This window comes from Leptosomus discolor, chromosome 1 (assembly GCF_034619465.1).
Source record: "Leptosomus discolor isolate bLepDis1 chromosome 1, bLepDis1.hap2, whole genome shotgun sequence".
Classification (NCBI taxonomy): Eukaryota; Metazoa; Chordata; class Aves; order Leptosomiformes; family Leptosomidae; genus Leptosomus; species Leptosomus discolor.
The window spans coordinates 2,599,617-2,621,696 of NC_141391.1; the positions used below are offsets into that span (position 1 = coordinate 2,599,617).

A 22,080-nucleotide genomic window follows, 5' to 3' on the forward strand; every position below is an offset into this window, starting at 1 on the left:
CCCCTACCCGGTGATGCCAACCGTAGCGCGTGTTAGCCGCTGGGGACGCCAGCCCTTCTCATCTCCCATCCTCCCCCGTTCCCCAGGCAGGAGCAGGAGGCAGGGGGTGTATGTCCCAGTCGTTTTCGCCCTCTTTCAGCCTGTTTTGGAAACCAAAATCGACGCTTGGAGCGTCTCGGGGCCGTGGAGGCGTGGGATGAAGACCCACGTGTGGGACACGTTCGCCTGGCGCCACGTGGGCTTTCCCCACCTCGTGTGCGCTCACCTGCGGTGCTTTTGCCCGCCCTCCGTACCCTCAAACAACCCCCCTGGCATCTGGGAGCTCGGTTTCCCATCAGAAATTTGGGGTTATAAGGGCTTCCCTTTGGTTTTTTTTTGGAAATTCATTTCCAGGAGTTTGTCCATGGCCACTTGCCTCTCCACACGCCCTGTTGGTCCTGGCTGGCTTAGGGGCACTGTCCCCTCTGGGATCCCCGTGGCCTGGGAGCAGCCTGCCTGCCTTGGGAGTCTTTTAGTGATCAACACCTTCTGAAAGAGATCCCTGTATGAATAGACCTTAACGGAGATTTTAAGTCTAAGGCGAGATTTCAAGGTGTCACAGAGTGCTGTTGGTTGTGACAGACTCTACTCAACTGACTGAACTTGGGCTGGTGGTGCCATTTCAGCAGTGCTTTGGCCAGGATATGCAGATAGGGCTGGAAATGAGGCAGAATATTCATTTTTAGAGAGGGTTTCAGCCCCGGATTACATGCAGATTTGGGTACTGTTTCGGAGGTCTTCCTTCCTGCAGTCGATGGATCTCCAATCCACATGCAGGACTTGATTTCAGTTGCTTTCCCGTGGTCATCTGGTGTAATTCGAAATGCCTCCTGGTATCCCGGCTGTTCTCTGGACGAAGGAAGATTTCATGTGCCCGAGCCTGGCTTGAACCATCTGAGCTGACCCTCGTGGGTTCGTGCGTTCCTGGCCCCGAGGGGTGGAGGAGCAGCCGTGAGCTCTCCCGAGGAAGACGGCAGCGAGATCAAAGGCTTCTCAGCGACTCGCCGCGTTCTCCTGAGCGGGCAGATCCTTCCCTTGGCCTCTTCACGGGGGATTGGGCTTTCATGTTGGGAGATATTGTTGGGTTGGGATGTTTTTCCTTCCCTCCCTCTTCTGCAAGAGCGGAGGGCGAGTCCCGAGAGGGTGAGGACATCTGAGGGTGTCCCCCACCCCTGCGGTTAAACAGTGACATATTGGGGAAGGGCTGGGGGAAATGTTTTAAGTGGCTGAGAGAAACAGAAGCTATTGTTGTGGTAAAAGTTCAAGTTTCCAGCTTCCTCTTCCTCCACCTGTCAGGAGGGAGCGCTGGGCATGCTCCCGGCGCTGAGCACAAACTCAAACATGCCCTCTGGGCTCGGCGGTGTCACCGAGTTAGTCACCCAGAACCCCGACAGCGGGGTGAATAGGAGGCACATCTGTCCGGGGGCAACAGCACGGGGCGGGGGGGAGAAGGTTTCTCGCCGCAGCCGACTTGGGCTCTTTTTCTCTTCGAGGTGAATCAAAGCGCTGCAGCTTCGGGACGCCGGTGTCTCGGAGGAAGATGCACAAAGCGGGGGGGGGGGGGGGGGGGGGGTTGCCGCTCTGCTGGGGCTCCTCTGGCAAATTCCCGAGCCCCGCGGTGCTCCGGAGCCTCGGCTCGTTTCCAGAAAAGTTTTGGGTTCTGCAAAGGGCCCCCCCCCCCGTTGCCGCCCTGGGAGCGGAGGCTCTGCAGGGAGAGGGGACGTCGCTGCTCGCTCGCGGGCTCGCTAACCGTTAGAAACCCGCCAGGAAAATCGATTCGTGCAGAATACCCAGTCCGTCTGGAGAAGCAGGCGAGATTTCTGCCCTAAAACCCTAAAAAAAAAAAAGGTTTTTTGGAAATCCTTAAAATGCAAACGCAGCCCCCATCAGAAAAAGCACCTGCTTTTTGTCAGGGTTCACCTGGGGATTGGGTGTTGGTGGTGCTGCTGCAGCCGGTTTGTAGTTGGAGAAACACTGAGAATGGTGCTGACAGAGCACCAGAGAAACTCCTTGGGAGGTAAGAGCGAGTGTCCTGGATCTCCTTTGGTTAAAATGTGGGTAAACATCCTAAACATTGATCAGAGGATTTTATTTAATTAAAAAGAAAATACTCCTGCTGGTAAATACATTTGGCTGTCTCGGATCTGAGCAGTGGTCGTCGCTTTATCGATTGTCGTATCATTAAATCAGGCAGGGAAAAAAATTAATGATAGGCTTGAAGACCCTGAACATAAAGTTCAGTTGTCTAGAAAATCTGTTAAGTTGCTGAGCATCTTGCAATGATTTAAAAAAAAAAAAAAAAAACAAAAAACCTAAACAAAAATGCAGCTCCTAAATGGAAATGTCAATGCATATTATGCTAGATGATGTGAGATAGTAATTCTCTCACTGGGCTCGGTCATGTGGCATTCCAGATGCTTACAATTATCTAGATTCCTGAATGGAAAACTACTTGATTAATTTTAATATCAGAGCTCCAAGCCTGTAATCGAATCCCGCAGCAGAGGCTCCAGCATCCTTCCTGTTGGATGCGCTATGTTTTAACAAGTTGGACTGCTGCGCTTGGTTATGATTTCATCTACAAATGAAGATCATTCATGGCTCAGAATGCCCTTCCAGTACGTCTGCAGAGAAAAAAAGCCTTCTGGTGAGTTAAAATGTAGTTTTTAGGGGCTCCAAAGCGAAGGTTGCCGTCCTGTCCTCTGCCTCACGAGGAGCTGCTACCGTGGTTAGCTGCGCTTCCCTTTTCCGTGAGAAAACAAGTAGGAAAATCCACGAGATGTGGAAGTAAGACCAAGCTTTTGCAGCCCAGTGGCTGGTGGAAGGTGACCAGGACGGTCTGTTTGCAGCTTTGATGTTAAATCATGGTAATACCGTGGGCAAGTGCGAATGGGGGCTGATCGTTTGGGAATTACATTAATTACCCGCCGTTAAAGCGGTCAGTAAAGGGCAGGGCTTGGGCTGTGGGGTTTTAGCTGTCGGGTGAAAGTTCCCAGCGGGAAGGGCCATGGCTGCCGTGATCCCTGCGAGGCTGAGGCCTTCCCACCTCGGGAGGCTTCGGGCCTGGCTGGCTTCCCCCTGCCTCTCCTGGGTTCCTCTGCCAGGCTTCCTCTCGGTGGCGGTTGTATTTTTCTTTCTTTTATTTGCTGGAAGTTAGGTAGCTGTTAGACTGTCGAATCGACACGCAGGGGGTGAGGTGGAAGTTCCTGGGTTCGAAGTACTTCCAGATGGCCAAGTAAATACAATGAAATTCAGGAGTGTGGCATTCTGGGAGAGTCAATACAACGAAATTCAGGAGTATGGCATTCTGGGAGAATAAATATAGCAAAATTCAGGAGTATGGCATTCTGGGAGAGTCAATACAACGAAATTCAGGAGTATGGCATTCTGGGAGAATAAATACAATGAAATTCAGGAGTATGGCATTCTGGGAGAATAAATATAGCAAAATTCAGGAGTATGGCATTCTGGGAGAGTCAATACAACAAAATTCAGGAGTATGGCATTCTGGGAGAGTCAATACAACGAAATTCAGGAGTATGGCATTCTGGGAGAATAAATATAGCAAAATTCAGGAGTATGGCATTCTGGGAGAATAAATACAACGAAATTCGGAAGTATGGCATTCTGGGAGAAGAGCAGAAGGTGACTGGGCATCGCAATGGCTATAAATGGGTTTTTCAAAGCACCGGCGGGGGTCGGAGGGGAGACAGTAAGATCTCAGCGGAGGTTTCCCCCATCCCTCGCTGGGCTACATCTCCCCGTGGTTTCGGGGGGAGCTGGGCCTGAAGCCGATCCCTGCCGTGGCGGCAAGCGGGCGTTTTTTCATCGGCAGGAGCAGCTTTCCGTGCCGGGGCGGAGGCTGCGGCGCACACGGTGGCCCAGATGGCGCGGCGGTGTGGATTTCTCCCGCAGGCAGCGTCGCTCCGAGCAGGAGCAGGTGATCCCAGCGACCAGCGGTGGGGCTGAGCCGGGCTTGCTCGTCTCTGTGTTGTGAGTGCAAACACCCTCCGCAGCGGGAGCTGAGCTCCACCGGCACCAATCTGCCCCGCTGCCGCCGTCAGCGCTGCGTCCGGGCACGTCCTGCCTCGCGGGGACGCGAGAGCTTCGCAGGACCGTGCGATGATGCAGGAACCTGCCCGGAGCCGGTGATGCGTGGATCCAGGAAGGTTCCTCTGCTACCGTGTAGTATCGAGTATCAGCCCTTTTTTGGAGCGAGGACCTATTGTTTACCTGCCAAATAGTTCGTTAAACTTTTAATTGTGACCCTGGTGAAGAGAACGTGGATCGGTTACAGAGGTCGTGCCCTCCTGAAGCACAGCTGGGAGCTACCAATGAAGGCTACCGGTTACTGTTCTGGTTTTTTTAGCTGTCCCATCTCAGTCCAAGTGCCTGAGGAGCAGTTCAGAACATCCGGTACCAGGGCACCAGCGCTTGGCTACCCCCTTTCTGTCAAAAAAGGATGGTCCCCTGACCCATCTGTACCCATCACCTACCTCCACGTGAGTCAGGAGAGCCAGCCAACATGCTTCTGTGTAGAGCTTGGCTGAAGTCCTTTGCCCGTTGTCTCTCGTGCCCCCACAGACTCAGTCTAGTGGGGCGAAAAGTTCAGCTGGAGGGGGTTTACGGATCATTTTAGGCGTCTCATTGGGATGACAGTTGTCTGGCTAGTTTCTCAGGGCACCGGGGAGAGCTGTGTTCAGCTGTGCTCCAGACACGAGCCGAAGCTTAGGCATCGGTCTTGCTGCTTGGAAATAACTTTAGGATTATGTGAGTGTATCTGTTCCTCGGGATAAGGTTTTAGTGAAAGCACTTGTGAGGATTTTTGACCAGGTGGAGGACGGTTTGCAGAGCCCTTGTGTACGGCTGGGAGTGTTGGCTGGCCTGGCCTTCGTGCTTTCCTTTAGGTTTGTTCCAACTGTGGGAAGAGGAACATGGTGCGTTTAGCTCCTTTTCACTAATTCCATCCCAGCACTCTCTGTGTTAACCATCTGAGAGAGTCACCACCCCAGCAGGCTGAGGGCAGTCGGTGGGAAAAGGGTGGCCAAGTCCGGACACGTACCTCCTTAAAGAAGTGGTCTGACTTTTTCAGTGCCTGGGAGCAGCCACAGCTGCCATCGACCTCCTTCCCTGTGGATCTGGGAGGACTTTAAATACTTAAAGTAAGTGTGGCTTGTGTTTTCACGTGTGTTTCTCACAGCATGGTGTTTAACGGTAGCTCTTCCCTGTATGGAGGACGTGCTGTGCAGTAACAGCCTCACCCAGGAAAGATATGGAAAAGCCTCCGTTTGGGAAAAGGAAGAAGGATGAGCCAAGGGGGAGAGAGCTGCTGACTCCCACAGAGTCCTCCCTGCTTTCTAAAGCCTGCCTTGCCCTGGCAGCACCTGGTTCTTGGAGGGGTAAATGGGGTTGTAGTCGTGGGCTTGAGCGTGTTCAGGCTTTGCCTCGTCTCATTGAACTTGAGCGCTCTAGAATTTCACAGAATGGGTTGGGTTGGAAGGCACCTCTGAAGGTCATCCAGTCCAACCCCCCGGCAGTGAGCAGGGACATCTCTAAGTAGGTCAGGCTGCTCAGAGCCCCATCAAGCCCGACCTTGAATGTCTCCAGGGATGGGGCTTCCACGGCCTCGCTGGGCAGCCTGTGCCAGTGATCCACCACCCTCATATTAAAGAACTTTTTCCTCATGTCCAACCTAAATCTACCCTTTTCTAGCTTAAAACCACTACCCCTCATCCTATCATGACAAACCCTCATGAATAGTTCTTCCCCAGCCTTCCTATAGCCCCCTTTCAGCACTGGAAGCCGCTCTAAGGTCTCCCCGGAGCCTTCTCCAGGCTGGACACCCTCAACTCTCTCAGCCTGTCCTCACAGGGGAGCTGCTCCAGCCCCTGAGCATCTTCGTGGCCTCCTCTGGACCTTCTCCAACAGGTCCACATCCTTCTTGTGCTGGAGAATCCAGAGCTGGACGCAGCCCTGCAGGGGGGGTCTCACCAGAGCGGAGCAGAGGGGCAGAATCCCCTCCCTCGCCCTGCTGCCCACGCTGCTCTGGGTGCAGCCCAGGATGCGGCCGAAAGGGTAGAGAAGCCATCTGGTGCTTTAGAGTCTGAAGGATATGAAAGCAAAAGCCAGCAGAAGCCACGTAGGAGAAACGTTGCTAAAAGACGCGAGGGAGGGATTAGGGGAACAGTGCAAATTGCAGGAAAAGCACCAAGGGTCGTTCGATGCCTCGTGTTTTTGGGGTTCGTCTTGCTTGTTTTCGTGTTGTGCAGGAAAACCACAAAATCTCTCCTGTTGACGTGGGCTTTGGAGATCTGCTGAGCTTTTTCTGAAACCCTGAGGGTTGCATTGCAGCCTGATGATCCAAACCTGTCGTCAGAGTGTAGGTGAATCAGCTTTGCTCTCCATCGTGCCGCTGGTTGGTTCTTCGGGTTTTAGACTGGGTAGAAGAAAGAAATAAGAAATGAACGAGATGGTTGACCTTGCACCATTGGAAGGGGCTGTGCTTGTTATCACCTGCCGGTTCGTTTCAGTTTGGTAGCCGATGAGAAGCTGGATTGAATCAGCTTTTTTGTGTTGGGTCTTCTAGGCTGCAACAAGTGAACTATTCCGCTTTCCATCGTTAGCTCCAGTCTGCTTGGGAAGTTTTGGCTGCATCTTCTTCCCAAACGTGTCTCTCTCCTCTCCAGGTTGTTGGTGGAAGGCGCAGACGTGAACGCGAGGCACAAGCTTGGCTGGACCGCTCTCATGGTGGCAGCGATCAGCAGAAACTCCAGGTACGTTTGTCTTGGCCTTCACCATCCTGCGGCTTCACAGCTGCCCCACCTTTCGGTCAAGTCACACTGAGCTCCCCAGAGGGTTTCTGTAAAGTTTGGGCTGGTTTGGGATGTGCTGCGGAGCTAAATCCAAGGGAGCTTATCCCACGTGGTGGGACAGGTGGAGGTGGGCTGCTCTGCAGTCCCAGAGAGGTGAATTGGCCGTCGATTGTGGCCTCTGGTGGGTCGGTAACCTCGGGATGTCACCGTGGTAGGTAGCCTGACACCCCGCCACCAGAAATAGCTCCCGTGAGAGCTGCTGCGTCCCTCCTGGCTTGTGGGGCCATTGCTGGGGCTTTCACGCCAGGCCTTTAGGAAGCAGAAAGGCTGAATGCTGTGCCCTCCTTCCTGAGTTCCCATGATGATCGCCGTGGCTCCTTGTAACCTTTTAAAGACACTCTTAAATATATTCAGTCTACAACTAAATTCAATTAGTTGGTTTTTTTTTTTTTTATTTAAGGCCAAAAAGAGGAAAAAAAAAAAAAAAAAAGAAATCCAGTTTTGGAAAACGTGGGACAGACGGGAGAATGAGCTTTGATGTTACAACCTCTCGGGGATGCTTTACTTAGTCACAAGTTCATAAGCCAAAAAGCCTAATTACTTGGGAAAACACAGGATTAAAGCAGGGCACAAAAGCTGAATATCCGCTCTCGGGCGACACGATTCGAACCCATGTGCCGAGTTCGTGTGTGGTGCGAACTTTGATGTGTGCTATGACAAGCTGGAAGTCGTGACCTCCTCGGGGAGCTCCTTAAGACGGGCACAGAGGCGGGGGTTGGGGACTGTTTGTTTAACTTTGATGTCCGAGCAGCAACGGGCCCCGTTGTTTGCCCGGCCGCAGAGGGACGGGGCTTTGGAGCCTCCCACCTTTCCCAGTGGACAATGGTCTGCACTGGAGTGTGACGACTGTTGACCATTCCAAGTGACTGGTGGACCAGAACAGGGCTTCCCGAGTTGCAAAGGCTAAGAGGAGACGGGGGAGAAAGGCTGCTTGGGGTACAATAATTACCTAAAATCAGGCCTAAAAGCGAGTCGAAATGCTGATGAAAACATCTAGGTGGTAAAAAGCGTTCAGCCCTCGGGCTGGTCCCAGACTGGCCGAGCGGTAACAACGGTGTGTCTTGCTTGGGTCCTTGGCAAAAAAAAACCCAAAGGCAGCTTTTGGCTGTGCTGGGCGAATTGTGTTTGTTTTTCCCGCAGTTTGGGTGAATTCTGACTGCAGTTGAAAATTTAAGAAGTCCTTGAATACGTGAAGCTTGGTGGGACTTGTCTCCAGCCATATAGTGGAAGAGGAATTAGATACTTCATGGAGGCAAACGTGAATGCAAGCCAGACTTACTCCTGGCTTAACAACTCTGTTGATACGGCTGGGGTCGTGCCCGACGTGGGTTTGGCCCCCTGTCCCGCTTCTGGCTTGGGAATGTCCGCGGTGGGTTCTCGCTGCTGGCTGGGAAATGGGTTGAGCTGGAACACGACACGCGGAGGGTTTGAAATTCCCCCCAAACCGTTTGCTGGCGGACACGGTCTGCAGAGGGTGACCTTTTCAACCGGAACCCAGCAGAACGGGGCGCTGCCTGTGCGGTCGGCTGTGGAAGCGGAGAAGGCAGAGCCTGGGGAGCTGATGGCTTCGACTCGGTGGCAGGGGTTTGCCAGCAGAATTTTCAATGTTTATTAGCTTTTCCCTTCCAAAGGCAGAGTGCCTGCTGGTTTTCTGGATCTCTTGCAATCCTTTTACATACATGAGGTAGGAACTAGCCTAAATACGACTTTGCTTTGCAGTAGGATGCAGGTTTATTTGTTTCCTTAGAGCGTGGTCCCTCTGTAAAGAGGGATGATCTAAAATTGGTTTAACCAGCACGGCGGCTGATTTGGTGGATTATGAGCTGTCACAACTTCGGGTTCTTGGCCCACCAGTCAAGCAGTCTCTGGGGGAGGTGAGCTGGGTCTTTCTCGGGCTCCCAGGAGAGGGAAGGAGCGGCTCAGAGATGGGCAAGGTGCAGCCAGGCGAGCCAGGGCCCGCACATATTGTCAGCCTGCAACAAGAACATTTGATTTCGTGGAGGCTGCTTGCTCTGCCACCGCTTCTTTCTTTTAAGGTTGCTGATACCTGCGTGAGTCACTCAGCGCGGCTTCAGGGGGGCTGGGACGCTGGGAGCTGGACTGACCCTTTTAAGTGTAGAACCGCCAAGAAAAGGTTAAGCCTTCAGCCCCCAATCTCCGTCTTTCCAAAGTTGTTTTTTTCAGAGCAGCACTAGGTTTTCCGTCTCTGCTGTGCTGCTGGAGACTTTTGTGACCTGTCCTTTTGCGTTGTCATGTTTCCTAATTTTCCCAGACCTCGCTCTTCCAATTAAGCAGCTACAGTCCATATGTTTAATTTAATTTCAGAGGCACTGCATTAATGAGTTCTGTCAGTCGCCGTCAGCGACAAGATGACATCCCGTGCGCTGGCGGGGAAGTTTGGGCTCTGTCTTTTCTTTTTACCACAAAACTATGATCGTTCTCTTCCTCTTGAAAAAGTCCTGCATCCAAAAGGCACTCAGAAGTGATGGGATACGTTCCGGCGGGTAGCTTTCGAAGGGGAGCCTGGTGCCGAGCTGGGAAGGAGCGGCGCCAGGGCTTCGTGTCACGTCGAGCCGTTCTCCTGGGCTCCCAAAGGCTCCTAATCCAGGTGAATTCAGCCTCCCTCGTGCCCTGGCAACTGGGAGAGCCACTGGTGCTTCCAGCAGCTCCGGGTCCAGGCAGGGTTTTTTTTCCTGCTGCCCAGAGGATCGCTGTGGTACAAGCCACGAGTGTTGCTGGTCCTGCCTCTGCAGAGCCTCCCGTTCTGAAAGGCAGATGCACAGCGTGCAGCGTGATGGCAGCTTCGCTTTGGCACCTCTCAGCCCGGGGTAGTTTGTGAGCTAGTGTGGACACATTCATTTATGGTTCTTTTTTTTTCTGTGAGAGGGAGCCCAGGTCCGAATTCCCTCTTCTCTGTGGTAATACGGGTTGTAAACGGGTTGTGGGCTAAAGGCAGATCGGCTGTGACCGTGTTTACGTGAGCAAAGGAAACTTTTACGCCGTAATTCCCATAACTGGGGGAATTTAAAATAGCTTTCGCGTAGCTGGTGAGGCAAGGATGCTGGTTTTAGGCCAAACACCCCAACGTGTAGCTGTCGCTTTGCGTGGTCTGCGGCGCTGTGTCGGAACTCTGCGTTTCTGTGCAGGCCTGGAGAGGAAGGCAGGCGTGTGCGTGCGTCCACGCGCACCTTCCACCTCCCTCTTCATGTACGGTTTTCAGTTGGAGAGACTCCTAGTCTGTTTTATTTTTAGGCTTTGTGGAAGCTTGTTGCTATTCTGGATTTCAAGACCTACTTTAGCGTGGTTTCTTAACTCTCCTGGAAAGCTATCCGTTTTAAAAGGGAGGATTTATAGTCTCGGGGAAAAACACTGCTAGGGGCTTCTTTCCCTTGGCTGCACCTGCTAGCTTTGCACATTTAACATATTTATAGCAATTAAGCTTTAATTAAATGCTTACCGAGGGCTCTGTGGGTTTTGTGCCTTTGTTAAAATAAGCAACAAAGCCTTCCTAAATTAAAACCCCAAGCAGTTAGGAGCTGAGCAGGCTGAGCATTTATGTATTTATAGCAGGGTGACCTTTTCTGCATACAGCTACTCTGCTTTTCATTGTTTCAGCAAAAAAAAAAATGACAGGGCAATACTGCGTCATCCTCTCAGCCCCGTGTGAGGTGGAGAACTGAGTTTGTGGCAGGGGAAACTAAGGCACAGAGCAGCCTGGAAGCTCTTAAGTCCCGGTGGGATGAGTTTGGGCAGGTATAAAACACTGGCACCTGGTTCTGCTTCCATCCCTTACCATCGATGCAACCCACACCCCCCTCTCCAGCACGTGGCTGCTTGCTTTAAGTAAGTTTCTGTGTGTTTTCTGAAGTTCAACAGTCAATCCTCTTCCTTCCAGCTTCCCCTTTTCCTCTTTACTAGTACGTAGCTACAGCACTTCTGTCCATCTTCCTCCCCTCTTTTCACATGCCCCTTTTTTCGCACATCCCTCCCGTTTCACACCAAAACGAGCCCTCTGTTCTCACCCCAAGTGCTGTGAGCAGCTGTGGGCGGATCTTAGGGTGATGCCTTCAGTGAGAGCAGGGAAAGTGGGAGGAGGGACAGGAGCAGCTCCACCTGAAGAGCATTTCTTCATTTGAACCGGCGCTTTCTCTTGGAAGCTTGTCCCCGTCTCCCCTGGCCCGTGGGCGTTCGGACTGCTTCACGTTCTCCTGAGAAGCAGGAGGGGACAACCTCGATGCTCTGCGCTGGTGAACTGTTCCTTCCATGTGCTTTTAAAGGAGTCCTGCTGGTTCATCCAGCTCGTGGGCAAAGCACCTCCCAGGCATACCTGTTCTTGTTTCATCAGGGCCTTCAGCCTCTGGTTCCTCTCAGCTGTTCCCCACGTCATCTCCTCTCCGTTTTCGCCTCTTTGCCTTCTTGCACATCCTTTCTCCTTCCCCCTCCATCTTCAGGTCTGGATCTCTTTGCCTTCCCTCCCCTTTGCTTCTCAACACCTTCCTGCTGGGGATGCCCGACGACAAGTGACTCCTCCCCGTGCCTCGGCTCTCCTTTTCCCTCTCTGTCTTTCTCTCTCGATGGGAAGAGCTGCGGGTCAGAGGCTCTCAGGTGGAACCAGACCTGGTGGTGCTTGGCCCAGCACGCTCCTGGCCCTTCTCTTGCCCTCCTCCTCCAACCCTCCTTAGGGAGGGGAGTGGGGAAGCAGCTCGCTCTCTGCCTCGGTGTAGATCGCTGGGGCTTGTGCCTCTTCCACGCGTGCCTCGAGGGTGCTGTACAGATGTTTTCTATTGGCAATGACAGCACGTCGTGCACAGGGGTGTTCTAGTGGGTGTGTTCTAAGATGTACCGTGAAGGGTGACCTGTCGGGAGCTCTTTTCTGTCTATAGGCAGTGACAGGATGAACTGGCGCCGCCTTGTCACCTGTATTAGGTACGTACATCTGCTCCCTGTGATTTTTTTCACTCCACTTCGGGTAACTCACGCAGAGCCGCCTGCGGGAGAGCTGGAGAGCTCTCTGGGTGCCTTTGGAAGCACGGGTGGCCCGTGGTGTGGCCTGGCAAAAAGCTGAGGAGCAGAACCCGGTTTTCAGCTGTGATGACGGCGCGTTTTGAGGGCTCCGTCCTACAAACTGGGGCGCTGTCTTTCAGCTGCTCCCCTTCTGGGTGTCTTGGAGGGGCAGTGGCCGCTCGGCCGTGCCTGCGTTGTACCTGCCCACCCGAGGGCAGGCCAGAGGCGGTTGTCCCCCACGCTGCTCCTCCGCTGCCTCAGCAGCATCCCCATCGGAGACCTCTGTGCAGGGCTGAACGGCATCCCATGTCCTGCAGGTCAGGCACAACGAGGTGTCATCAGTTGCGCAGGTTCCTGCACTTCTCCAAGCCACAGAAACCGCCCGAAAAGAATCTTGAAGGGTGATAATTGTTATATTGCTGTCAACGGCCTGCTCTTGAGAGCATGACTCAGGTGAGCCGTGCTTCAGAGGCACGGTCGAGGCACAGCACCGCTGCTGCAGGCCCCCAGCCGTCAGCGAAGGAGAGTTAAAAGAAGTCTGGCTGCCTGCGTGCAGCGGTGAGGAAATGTGGACAATTATCACCCTTCAAGATTTTTTTTTTTTTTTGGTCTTTTTGGATTCCATCATCTCTTTTTATCCTTTTTTAGGGGGGAGGATCGTTTTCCTCTGGGTCAATAATAAACCGCCACGGAGTAAGGGAGTGCCGTGGCTGCCCTGCTTTCTACAGGTAGGCATAAACATAGCCCTGGGAAGGCACACATGCCCGTTCAGACCTCATTTGAGGGGAAAAAAAAAAAAAAAGGAGAGAACAGGGGCTGGAGTGTAAACAGCAGCTTCCCGCTGGCCCTCCTGCCCCTGCTGAGTTTTACAGAGAGTTAAGATGTAGCCACGGAAAGGATCTTCTTTGTGTCCAGGCAGGACCTGTGGCTTCTGCCAGAGCTCGGGGCAGCCGCCCACCAAAACCCGTCAAGGCTTTTGCATTGTGCCGATAACTCACGGTCATGGGGATCACCGGACTTCTTGGTTCACCAACCCCAGCTGCCGGCGCGTCGGGCCAGGCGCAACGCCTCTCCTGGCGCCGCCCCAGTCGCGCCCAGCCATCTTGTCATGGATTTCCCCGCCCCCTGCGTTGTACCTATGTCTTTATTTATTGAACAAGATGTTGGCCCGGCCATTAAAAGCAGCAAGCACTTTGGCCGATCGATTGCACCGCCCAGCGCGCTTCGGTCCGGCGCTGCCCTCCGAGTCGTCACCGGGGTCGGTTTGGGTTTGGATGAATAGGCTCTACCTCGAATCTGAGGAAAACTCGATCAGCAAATTAAAACTCAGCTGGTGGAGGCTGTTGAGCACAGGTGAGTTACGGAGGGAAGCCTGCCTTCCTGGACCAGCTCAGCCTTCCCGTCACCATCCCTCTCCCTCTAGGTTGTTCTGCCCCAACACATGGCAGCCAGAGGAAGAAAACAAGAGGTATATGGGCCAGGGAATCCTCCACCTTTTTATTAATAACTAATAGCTGAGCTGGTGTGGAAGAGAAAGATGCTTTCTGCCTTCTCTAGCGCCTTCACCAGAGCTTCCTTCATTGACCCCCGCCACCGCCGTATGAATTGGGAAGTGGTTGCAACTGTTCTCCCCGGGAAACCTGAGATTTTTACCCGGGGACTGCGTTGCTAGATCGTGCTGTGTGACTGTCATCTGATTTTTGCAAGTCCCTTGCGGATTCCAGCGACGTTCACCTGCTTGATGCTGATGAGCGCAGTTACTCTGTGTTTTGATGGCGCCGTTACCTTTCCTAAAGGCTAATTTACTTAATGTCCCATGACCTGCCGATTGGGTAGGTGCGATCAATACTCGTGATTCCAGGAACGTCTGGCTGGTGCAGAAGTGCCTGGAGGGGACGACACGTCCCGAAAGCAGGAGATGAGACGAAAGATGACTGGAGAGGGAGGCTGAATGTGCAACGTGTTGTTACTAGACCAGAGAGTCCTGCCTGTGTACGGAGCTGGATCGCGGCCCAAAACGGGGCCAGGCTTTGGGAACACCAGGTTTTGCCAGTAAGAGATGATATCTGTGCATATTAACCTCGAGCCTCCCAGCTATCTGAAGAGCTAAGGACATGTTTCTTATCGCTGGGGATGGAAATGGTCAGCTAAAATTGGAGTAGGGGGATCTCTTTGGTGTTAACAGCCTTGAGGATAGGGTCCAAGAAGAGCGATTTGACCGTATCAGAACTTATACTTCTAAGGACCCGAATGATCAGAAAGGCCCAGTTTTCTGGTGTAGGTGCTGGAAGCCCTGATGCAAGAACCACAGTAAGTCAGCTGCTGGAGCAAGATCATCAAAGGTGTAGCTGAGGCACATTCCAGTAACGGTGGCTTTTGTTCAATAGCTAGCTGCCCATCTCTAGGAGCAAGGAGGTCATCAACACCGATCCCATAGGGCAACAGGGAGCAGTAACTGCCCCACCATCTCCCATCCTGGACCTCCTGCTTTCCCTAGGGACTGCCTCTTCAAGATCTCTGCTGCAGTCCTCTTGATGACCGGGCTGACCACAGTAGGTACTGGAGATACAGGATGTCTCCAGAGGAATCCTGCACTGGATCTTCCAGAAGGACTTCCAGATCGATGACTTGTGCTGGAGCTTTCCCAGGTGGAAAGCCTGGCCGTGGCACCTTTACTTCTTCTGTTTCGTAGGCTTGGATGGACGGCACACCTCCCGCCCAGCACTGCCAGCCAGGCACTGGGAGCAGGACTGACAGGCCACCTACCCAATGACCAGAGGTGGAAGAGCCTGGGCTGGTGGGGCTTTGACTGTAGCTGTTCTGGACAGCCACGGCTCCGTGCTTGGGCTTTACTTGTGGCTTTACTTGTGGCCAAACCTCTCTCCTGCTTTCCATTTTGCTGCGGCCGTAGAGGCCGGTGGTGAAGGTCATGGAGTCTCCCTTTGTAGGAGGCAACACGTTGGAGCTGTGAAGTAGAGCTGTCTGGAGCTAGGCGTGCTGAGAAGCCCTTGCTAGAGGTGCTGAAGGACCTTTAGGGTAGGTTGTGTGCCCCGTGCCTTATTGATGCTGCTGAGGTGGTCCTACAGGCTTGTCGTGTAGCTGGAGGGATGGCAGTCCTTCATAAGGTGTCCTCACTGATGTCATCTTCAGGAGCAGCGTTTTAGGGCAGTGTAGACAGAATCACAGCATGGCAGGGGTCGGAAGGGACCTCTGGAGACCATCTAGTCCAACGCCCTGCTAAAGCAGGTTCACCCAGAGCAGGTTGCACAGGACTGCATCCAGGAGGGTTTTGAATGTGGAGAAGGAGACTTCACAGCTTTCCTGAACGGGGAGGGGGAGATTTGTCTCAGCATCTTTTCCCTGGCAGCAAATTGTGTGTTCTGAGAGGACTAAGGATGAGACAGCAAGGTTCTGTCTCCCTGGAACTGTGCTGAAGGTAGGAGATGATCTCACCCCCTGACACTTGCTCCAAGACCAAAACTACTGAACGAAGGGAAAGAAAACTCAGGCTAGTCGGCGGGGTTTGAGTGGTAGAGGGTGAGCACATCTACGATGGGAGACTTCTTAGGGCTTCACCTCCCCTACTGCTGATGTCTGGAAGCAGGTGAGGTGGTCCCCATCCTTAGTGCCAGTCCTAAACCATCAGATGTCTGACTTGATCGTGGATGTGCAGCTCAAACCGTTCGAGAAGGTCTTGGGTGTGACGTGCTCGTGACGACGCTGAAATGGTGAACGGTCATAGCTGGTAGTTGCTGTTTGAGGGACAAGGCCCAGCGCATCTCAACTTAAATATTTCAGAACTAAGGGCATTGTTGAAATACAGGTAGAAATGAACTCTGTGTGCTCCCACGGGCGGACCTCCTGGCTTCCAGCCTGGTGCTTTGCTCCCTAGAAGTAACTTGGTACGTGGTGAAGAGCACAGCAGTGCCGGTGAGGAGCTGGCCTCCGTTGTACTGTACTTCAGAGAGTAAAATAGCCACCTTTTATTCCACTAATGCATTTATGGGTTAAGTGGGAGAGGAGCTTAAGTTAAATTCTAAATGTGACTTGACAAGACAGAGCCTGCAGATACATGTCAGTCAGTCTGCGGTGCGCGTCGCTGTCAGCCCGTGAGCCATGTCACCAGTGATGAATGCTAACTAACGAGTTACTGTCGAGTTGTCGTGGAAAGCTTGAACCCTGGGAAAAAAAATTAAAAAAAAAAAAAATAAATTAAGAATTAACTGGATTCAAGCTGCTTTCAGAGGTGGTGAGAAATCTAATTCTTGCCTGATGATTGCTTGGGTGCGGAAGCAGAGATGGAAGACTCGCGCGCTGAAACTGCCTGGCCTGTGTGTCTCGTGTTAATCTGTCCTCCTGCAGCGTGCTGGTGGCTTTACAGGGCTGGAGACGGAAAGCCTCGGTCCCAGCTTGTAGGAGGGTCGTAGCCCAGGATGTCCTGCCTGTATCGCCGTGCTGGTCAGCCCTAGGAGGACCTGCCTCCCCGGTGGGTCCTGCAGCTACAAGATAAAAACCACGGGGAAGTTCTTTACAAATTCCGAGGTGGGATCTCTTTCAGAAGGCCTGGCAGCTGCGGGGCTGGTTGTGGATGATCAGGCTGCCTTCGATGGTGACCTTCTGTGAGTTGTCTGGTCCTCAGAGACGGGGGGGTTGCCTGAACCTCGTGCAGCAGCCCAGTGCTTTTCTCCCAGAACCCCGTACAGTCAATGCAGCTGGAATTTATTTTTGAAATGCTGAGGTCGGTGCTTCATCTTGTGAGGGCGGAAAGCGGCAAGGAAAGACTGGCTGTCTCTCGGGGCCGATGTGGGTGCAAGAGATGCCTTTTCACGGGTGGCTTCCATCACCTGAGTCGATGCAGAGGCAGCACACGCGAGGGGATGCTGTAACTTGTAGGGCAGAAACCTCAGGAGTGAAAAAGGCCCTTCCAGCCTTCTGCCGTGCTTCATACTGGCGTGCTCTGCCCTTCTCCTCTTGGTGGGATGGCACCTTCGTTAAGGGAGGCTTAGGTGCTGTAGTGATTAGTGACTGAGCCCCGTTTAGTTTGGCTTCCCCTAACCTGAAGAGCGTTACCAGAATCTTCCTTTTCACAGGGGCAGGGATGGCCTTGGAGCCAAGATCTGGAGCTGGGGACAGTTTCCACCACTGATCCAGACCTACAAAGTTATGGGGACAGAACTGATTCCCGTGGAGGCCTGGGAATATGACTCCTGCCAAGAGCCTGTTCTGTGGAGATCTTCTGGGGAGGGCCGTGTTTCCCTGCAGTGTCACCCCTGCCTCAAGTGCCTCCCACATCTAGTGGGTTTCAGAATACGCTGGTGTGGTTGTATTTGTTGAGATGTTCGGTTGTGGTGGTTGGTTCAGCTTTCCCTCGCTGGCTGGGAACGTTCGAGGAGGGCTTTCTGGGCACTGTCTCCCTTCGCAGTCCCTGAAGGACTTTAGTTACTGATGTTCTACCTTCTGCCTTATTTTTGTTCTGATTTGTAACAGCGTCGTGAAGATCCTGCTCGGAGCTAACGCAGATCCAAACCTCGGAGACGATTTCAGCAGCGTGTATGAGACTGCCAAGGAAAAAGGCCTCCATTCTTTAGAAGGTAATATTGATTGCCTGCAGCTACCTGCGTTTGCTTTTCAAGCCCCAAAATTTTGTCTCCTGGCTTTGAAATGGAAATTTGACCTCATTTTTTGTTTTGGTAGCTTCCATTTAAATGCAGAGTAACTGATGGTGCGTGGGTGAGTGAGCGTCTGAAGGTGAGAGAAAACATTCTGTAGATGTTTGTGAGAAGCAGTCCTTCAACGTCCTAGAGATGACGTGGTTTTGTATAGCTAGAACGTAGATGGGAGCGTCATCCCATCGACCCACATGCTTGCTGGGGAAGGAGAAGGGTTCAAGGCAGTGTCTTCCACCAGTAGCCTTACTCTAGATCTTATAAGGAGATATAAAACGAAGAAAGACTTGTCCGATGGAAATAAAGCTGAATGATGTAACTGGCTGCAGTAGCTGATGGGTTTTGGGCAGGCATTGACTCTAGTTTTCAGCCCTGGAAGGCTTTACGTGACCATGAGGACATTTTCTGTGGTGTCATTCCATCTTGTAAGGGTTTTTCGGTGGCTGGTATCTCGAGTTCCAGTCTCACCTTAACGGTATCCCCGTTGCTGGGATGTTGATGCACACTTAGGTCATAGAACCACCGAAGGGTTTGGGTTGGAAGGCACCTTTCAAGGCCATCTAGTCCAGCCCCCCTGCAGGGAGCAGGGACACTTTCCACTAGATCAGGTTGCCCAAAGACCTCCTCTGTCTTTTCAGACCAGTTTCCCGGACCGTTTCCACCTTTTACGACGATAAATGGTGGTTAAATCTTCTTGGGTTTGTGATTATCGATGGAGTCTCCGGGAGGGAGGTCAGGCCAGCTGCGTGTTTCAGGGATGCTCCTGGTCCAAAGCTCACCGCTCCCGGGCTGGCAGGAACGCTGGCAGGACTTGACCCTGCTAAAATATCCCCGGCTGTTGCCTTTTCCCTGTTCCAGAAGCCTCTTCCCCATCCGAGCACCTCGCTGACCCCCCCGGCCTCGGCTCTGGCCTGGCAGACCACGAAACGTGTCCCAGCCACCCGCAACACCCTGCCAGAGCTCAGCCAGCCGCCGGGACTCACATCCCCAGGGACTGCATGGGTGTGCTCTGACCTGCTGCTTTGAAGCCAAACCTTTTCCTGGCTGCTGGAGGAAGAATATTGGAGGAAGTCGCTGAGGTTGTCCAGGCTTTGCAGAGCCAAAATGGGACGGTGACATTATCCGTTGGTCTGTCCGTGCTTTTTGCCTCCCTGCTGAGAGCTGAAAGCTGTCTAAAGTCTACTGAAGGTGTAATATTTGAACCTTTCCTGAAACACAGGCTGAGTTAAGATGATGAATCAGCGAGGGGACGGTTTTGGCAGGGCGTTATTTTGGTTTTGAAAGCTCTCCGCTCTCCTCCCTCACTGTCACCCACCCGCGCCACCGACCTGCCTCGTGGTGGAGGCAAGACCGCGCAGACATCAGGCCGCGCTGGCAGCGGATGCAAAATGCATGAAACAACATTAAAAAATGAGCAATGGAATGCCAATACATAATGCATGTACACAGACTTTATTTAAGACAAAGTATATCAACCAATAAAGTTAATTGTTTTTGTCTGCATTCATCCCTCTGTAATGTTATATATTTTGGGGGTGAAGAAAAGATAAGGCCACTCAGTAAAAAGTTGCATTAATTCTTTGGTTGACATGTTTTATTAAAAAGAATAAATTCAGTTGCATTTTTAAAAAGAAAGGGAGAGAGAGAAACTGCCTTTGTTTTTTACTTCCCCCCCCCCCCCCCCCCATTTACATATTTCGTGTATAAATATTTTTTCATAAAAACATCCAAATCGAGAGGGTATGCTCCACAAACACTGCACAAAATATATTACAGACATTTATATGGATGGCAGGAAGGGAGACAGAGGGCTGAAAATTTCCAGGCACCCAGTGATTGATGGTAGACGAGGCTTCCCCTGACGCTTTATTGAGTTTCCGATGATTATCTCTCTCTGAGACATTTTTTACAGATGACGGCCGAGCTGTCACAACAGACCATGGGGGAAAAAACCCAACAATAATAACACTTTAATCTCTTTACTGCACTGCTCCCTAGTATCTCAGATTCATCTTCCCTGACGCACGCAGTTCATTATCCTGCTCCTCCCTGGGTAGGAAATGACGACAAATAAATAAATATACATACTCACCCTGTGTGCTTGGAGAAAAGACCCAGGAAAGGAAAGGAGCCAGGGCATTAATTGATCTTCCTGCAGGTACTGCGGTTCATTAGCGGAGAGGCTGGGCTAGGAGGGTCTTCGTTACGGTCTTTTTCTCTCTTCTGAACTTTTCAAATCTTCTGGAAATCTGTTGGTAGCTCTTAGGAGGGAAGGTGGAGGCTGCCCTGCGGGGGATCTTGCTTTGCTGTGACAAGGTTTTAGGTGCTCAGAGCCCTTTCGTGTTCTCGAGAGGCCCTGAACGTTGGCTGACTGAGTTTCTGTTGCGTACCCGTTCACCAAGGAGCTGAACGCGCCTCCAGCAGCAGAATTTGGCCCACCAGGTGGGTGGCGTCCATTCAACAGGAGGCAGCCCGTGCCAGCCCCGCCGTCACGTAGGCTCCGCGGTGGGGCCGCGTGCTTGTAGGGCTTCCTCATCTCCCAAATTTGGGGAGAAGGGTGGGGGCCAGGCCTGGCCCTACTGCCTGTCCCCCCCCCCTCCCCGAGCCGAATGAGAGGTGGATTGACACTGCAATGGGTGCAACAGCCTCCTCTTCCTCAAAAATCAGATATAAAGCCCTGAGTGGTGGCATCTGCTCCTCGCTAAAAGAGCCGGGGGGAGGTGGTGAACGCTGAAATGAGAGAGGGATCTGCCCTCCCTGCGGACCTGAGAGTGGCGCGCCTCCTCGGATCCTCCCCTGTGGAATACTTGACCTCTTGGGTGGCTGGGGTTGTCCATCTGGCCAGGCTTTAGATCAGGCTTCTCTCTGGTGTGCTGATGGTGTGAAGATGCCATCTCTGCTCCCATAAGTCTCCCCTCCTGGCTAATCAGCAGCCTAGTATTTCCTTCAACGCCCAAAAAGAGCCACTTTTTTCCACTGTTCATTTGTTTGCTGATCGACCAGGGCTTAAAACCCAGGAGCTGTTAAAGCCGGACCTGAAAACCAACTGCAGAAGAGTCTTGGTGCTGCAGACCCTTCCTGCAGACCCATGCCGGGTGCTGGAGCCCTGCCCAGACACACTGGAGACTCCCAGCGTTAGGAATTTGCTCGGAGGCCGGGCGATGGTGGGGCAGCGTCCTCTCCCGTCACAGCTTCCCTTGTCTTGGCTGAGATCACCGCTGCCTCGTGGTGATCGCTCTTGAGTGTCGGGAGGCAAGTTCTCCTGGCTGGGGAGAGCGTTGCCTGCGCGTCAGCTGGGTTTGCCAACCGACCTGGCACTTCAGCAGCTCCCGCCTGCCCGTGGCGTGGAAGGATCTAGCGAGAGCTGGGCTTGGAGCTGGGGTGGTGCTGGCTCCCCTGCGGACGGCCTTTGCTTCTGTACATCGGTTTGATTTCAGGGGATCCCTCATCTTCCAGTTTTGCGCTCCAAACTCGGATTTTGCACCTGATCTGGAAGATTTGGTGTTTCGGTGTGTCTGTCTCACCGCACAGTCCTTCTCCTGGCCTCCAGGGAATGTCTTGGCCCGGCTTTGCTCTGGTCTGCAGGCACAAGTCGTTGGGCTTTCCCTTTTGCTGGGTGTCTGTGCCTGTTGTCGTTCCGTAGAACAGAGCTCAAGGGAAGAAAAAATGAATCAGCTTTAGAAAGCATCAGTTTCTGCTCAAAAGAAACATCGCAATTTCTGGATCTGATTTCACAAAACCTGTAATTGCGTTTACTCAGGGGGTTCCAGGCTTCCTAGTGAGCTGTAAAGTGTGTTATTATGAATTATTCCCATCCCAGTAGTGTCGAGGAATACACCTCATGGAGCGCTGTGCCGGTGGCTAAGCAAACGCGGGGTGAAAACGCCAGGTCCCAAAGAACAGCCGGTTTCAACACACGACCGAAGCAGGTAGATACGGACAGGAGCAGAACAAAGGAAGTATTTTTAGAAGAGTTCCTGCTTTTTAAATGGCTCCTTCTTGATATTCCTGGGAAGCGTGGAGTAGAGGAGGCAGCTCCCGGTGGAGATGGGCACGTGAGCGACCGGAGCGGTGCGCTAAGGGAACTCTGAGGAGGTGCACTGGGCGTTCCCAGCTGACTGCTGTGGTCCCTCAGCCTCTCCGGCTCTTTTGGTTGTGGCTTGTAGGTTTTGGTGCTTTGTGCTTCCAGCCTGAAGTAGGTGCAGGCTGCTGGGATCGTGTTTTGGCTGGGGGAGGAAGGCGGTGTGGAGGAGGCATTGAATGGTTGTTCTCTGGTCCTTCTGGACAGTAAAAGGGGGGAGGAAAAAAAAAAGCAGAAGCCTCTGTATTGCTTGTGTCGAATCTTGATTTCGTTTTGAAGGTGCAAAGCGGCTGTGGTTGGAGCAAGACTGAGAGATCTTCTCTTGGGCTTTCTCCAACCACCTCCTCCCCTGCCTGGGCGCTGTGAAGGCAGTGACGGGGACTTTTGGGAACGGTGGTGTCTTCCTCTCCACTGCTGC

General features: G+C 52.7%; 1 protein-coding gene across 1 annotated transcript in view; it reads left to right on the forward strand.

Moving 5' to 3' along the window:
* The window catches only part of CLPB (ClpB family mitochondrial disaggregase), an 88,951-nt gene that overhangs the window by 11,743 nt on the left and 55,128 nt on the right, over positions 1-22,080 (forward strand). The window contains exons 3-4 of the mRNA XM_086481543.1: positions 6,726-6,812; positions 17,403-17,506. Of these exons, the coding sequence (XP_086337669.1) occupies positions 6,726-6,812; positions 17,403-17,506 (191 nt within the window). The remainder of the gene's footprint in view (positions 1-6,725; positions 6,813-17,402; positions 17,507-22,080) is intronic.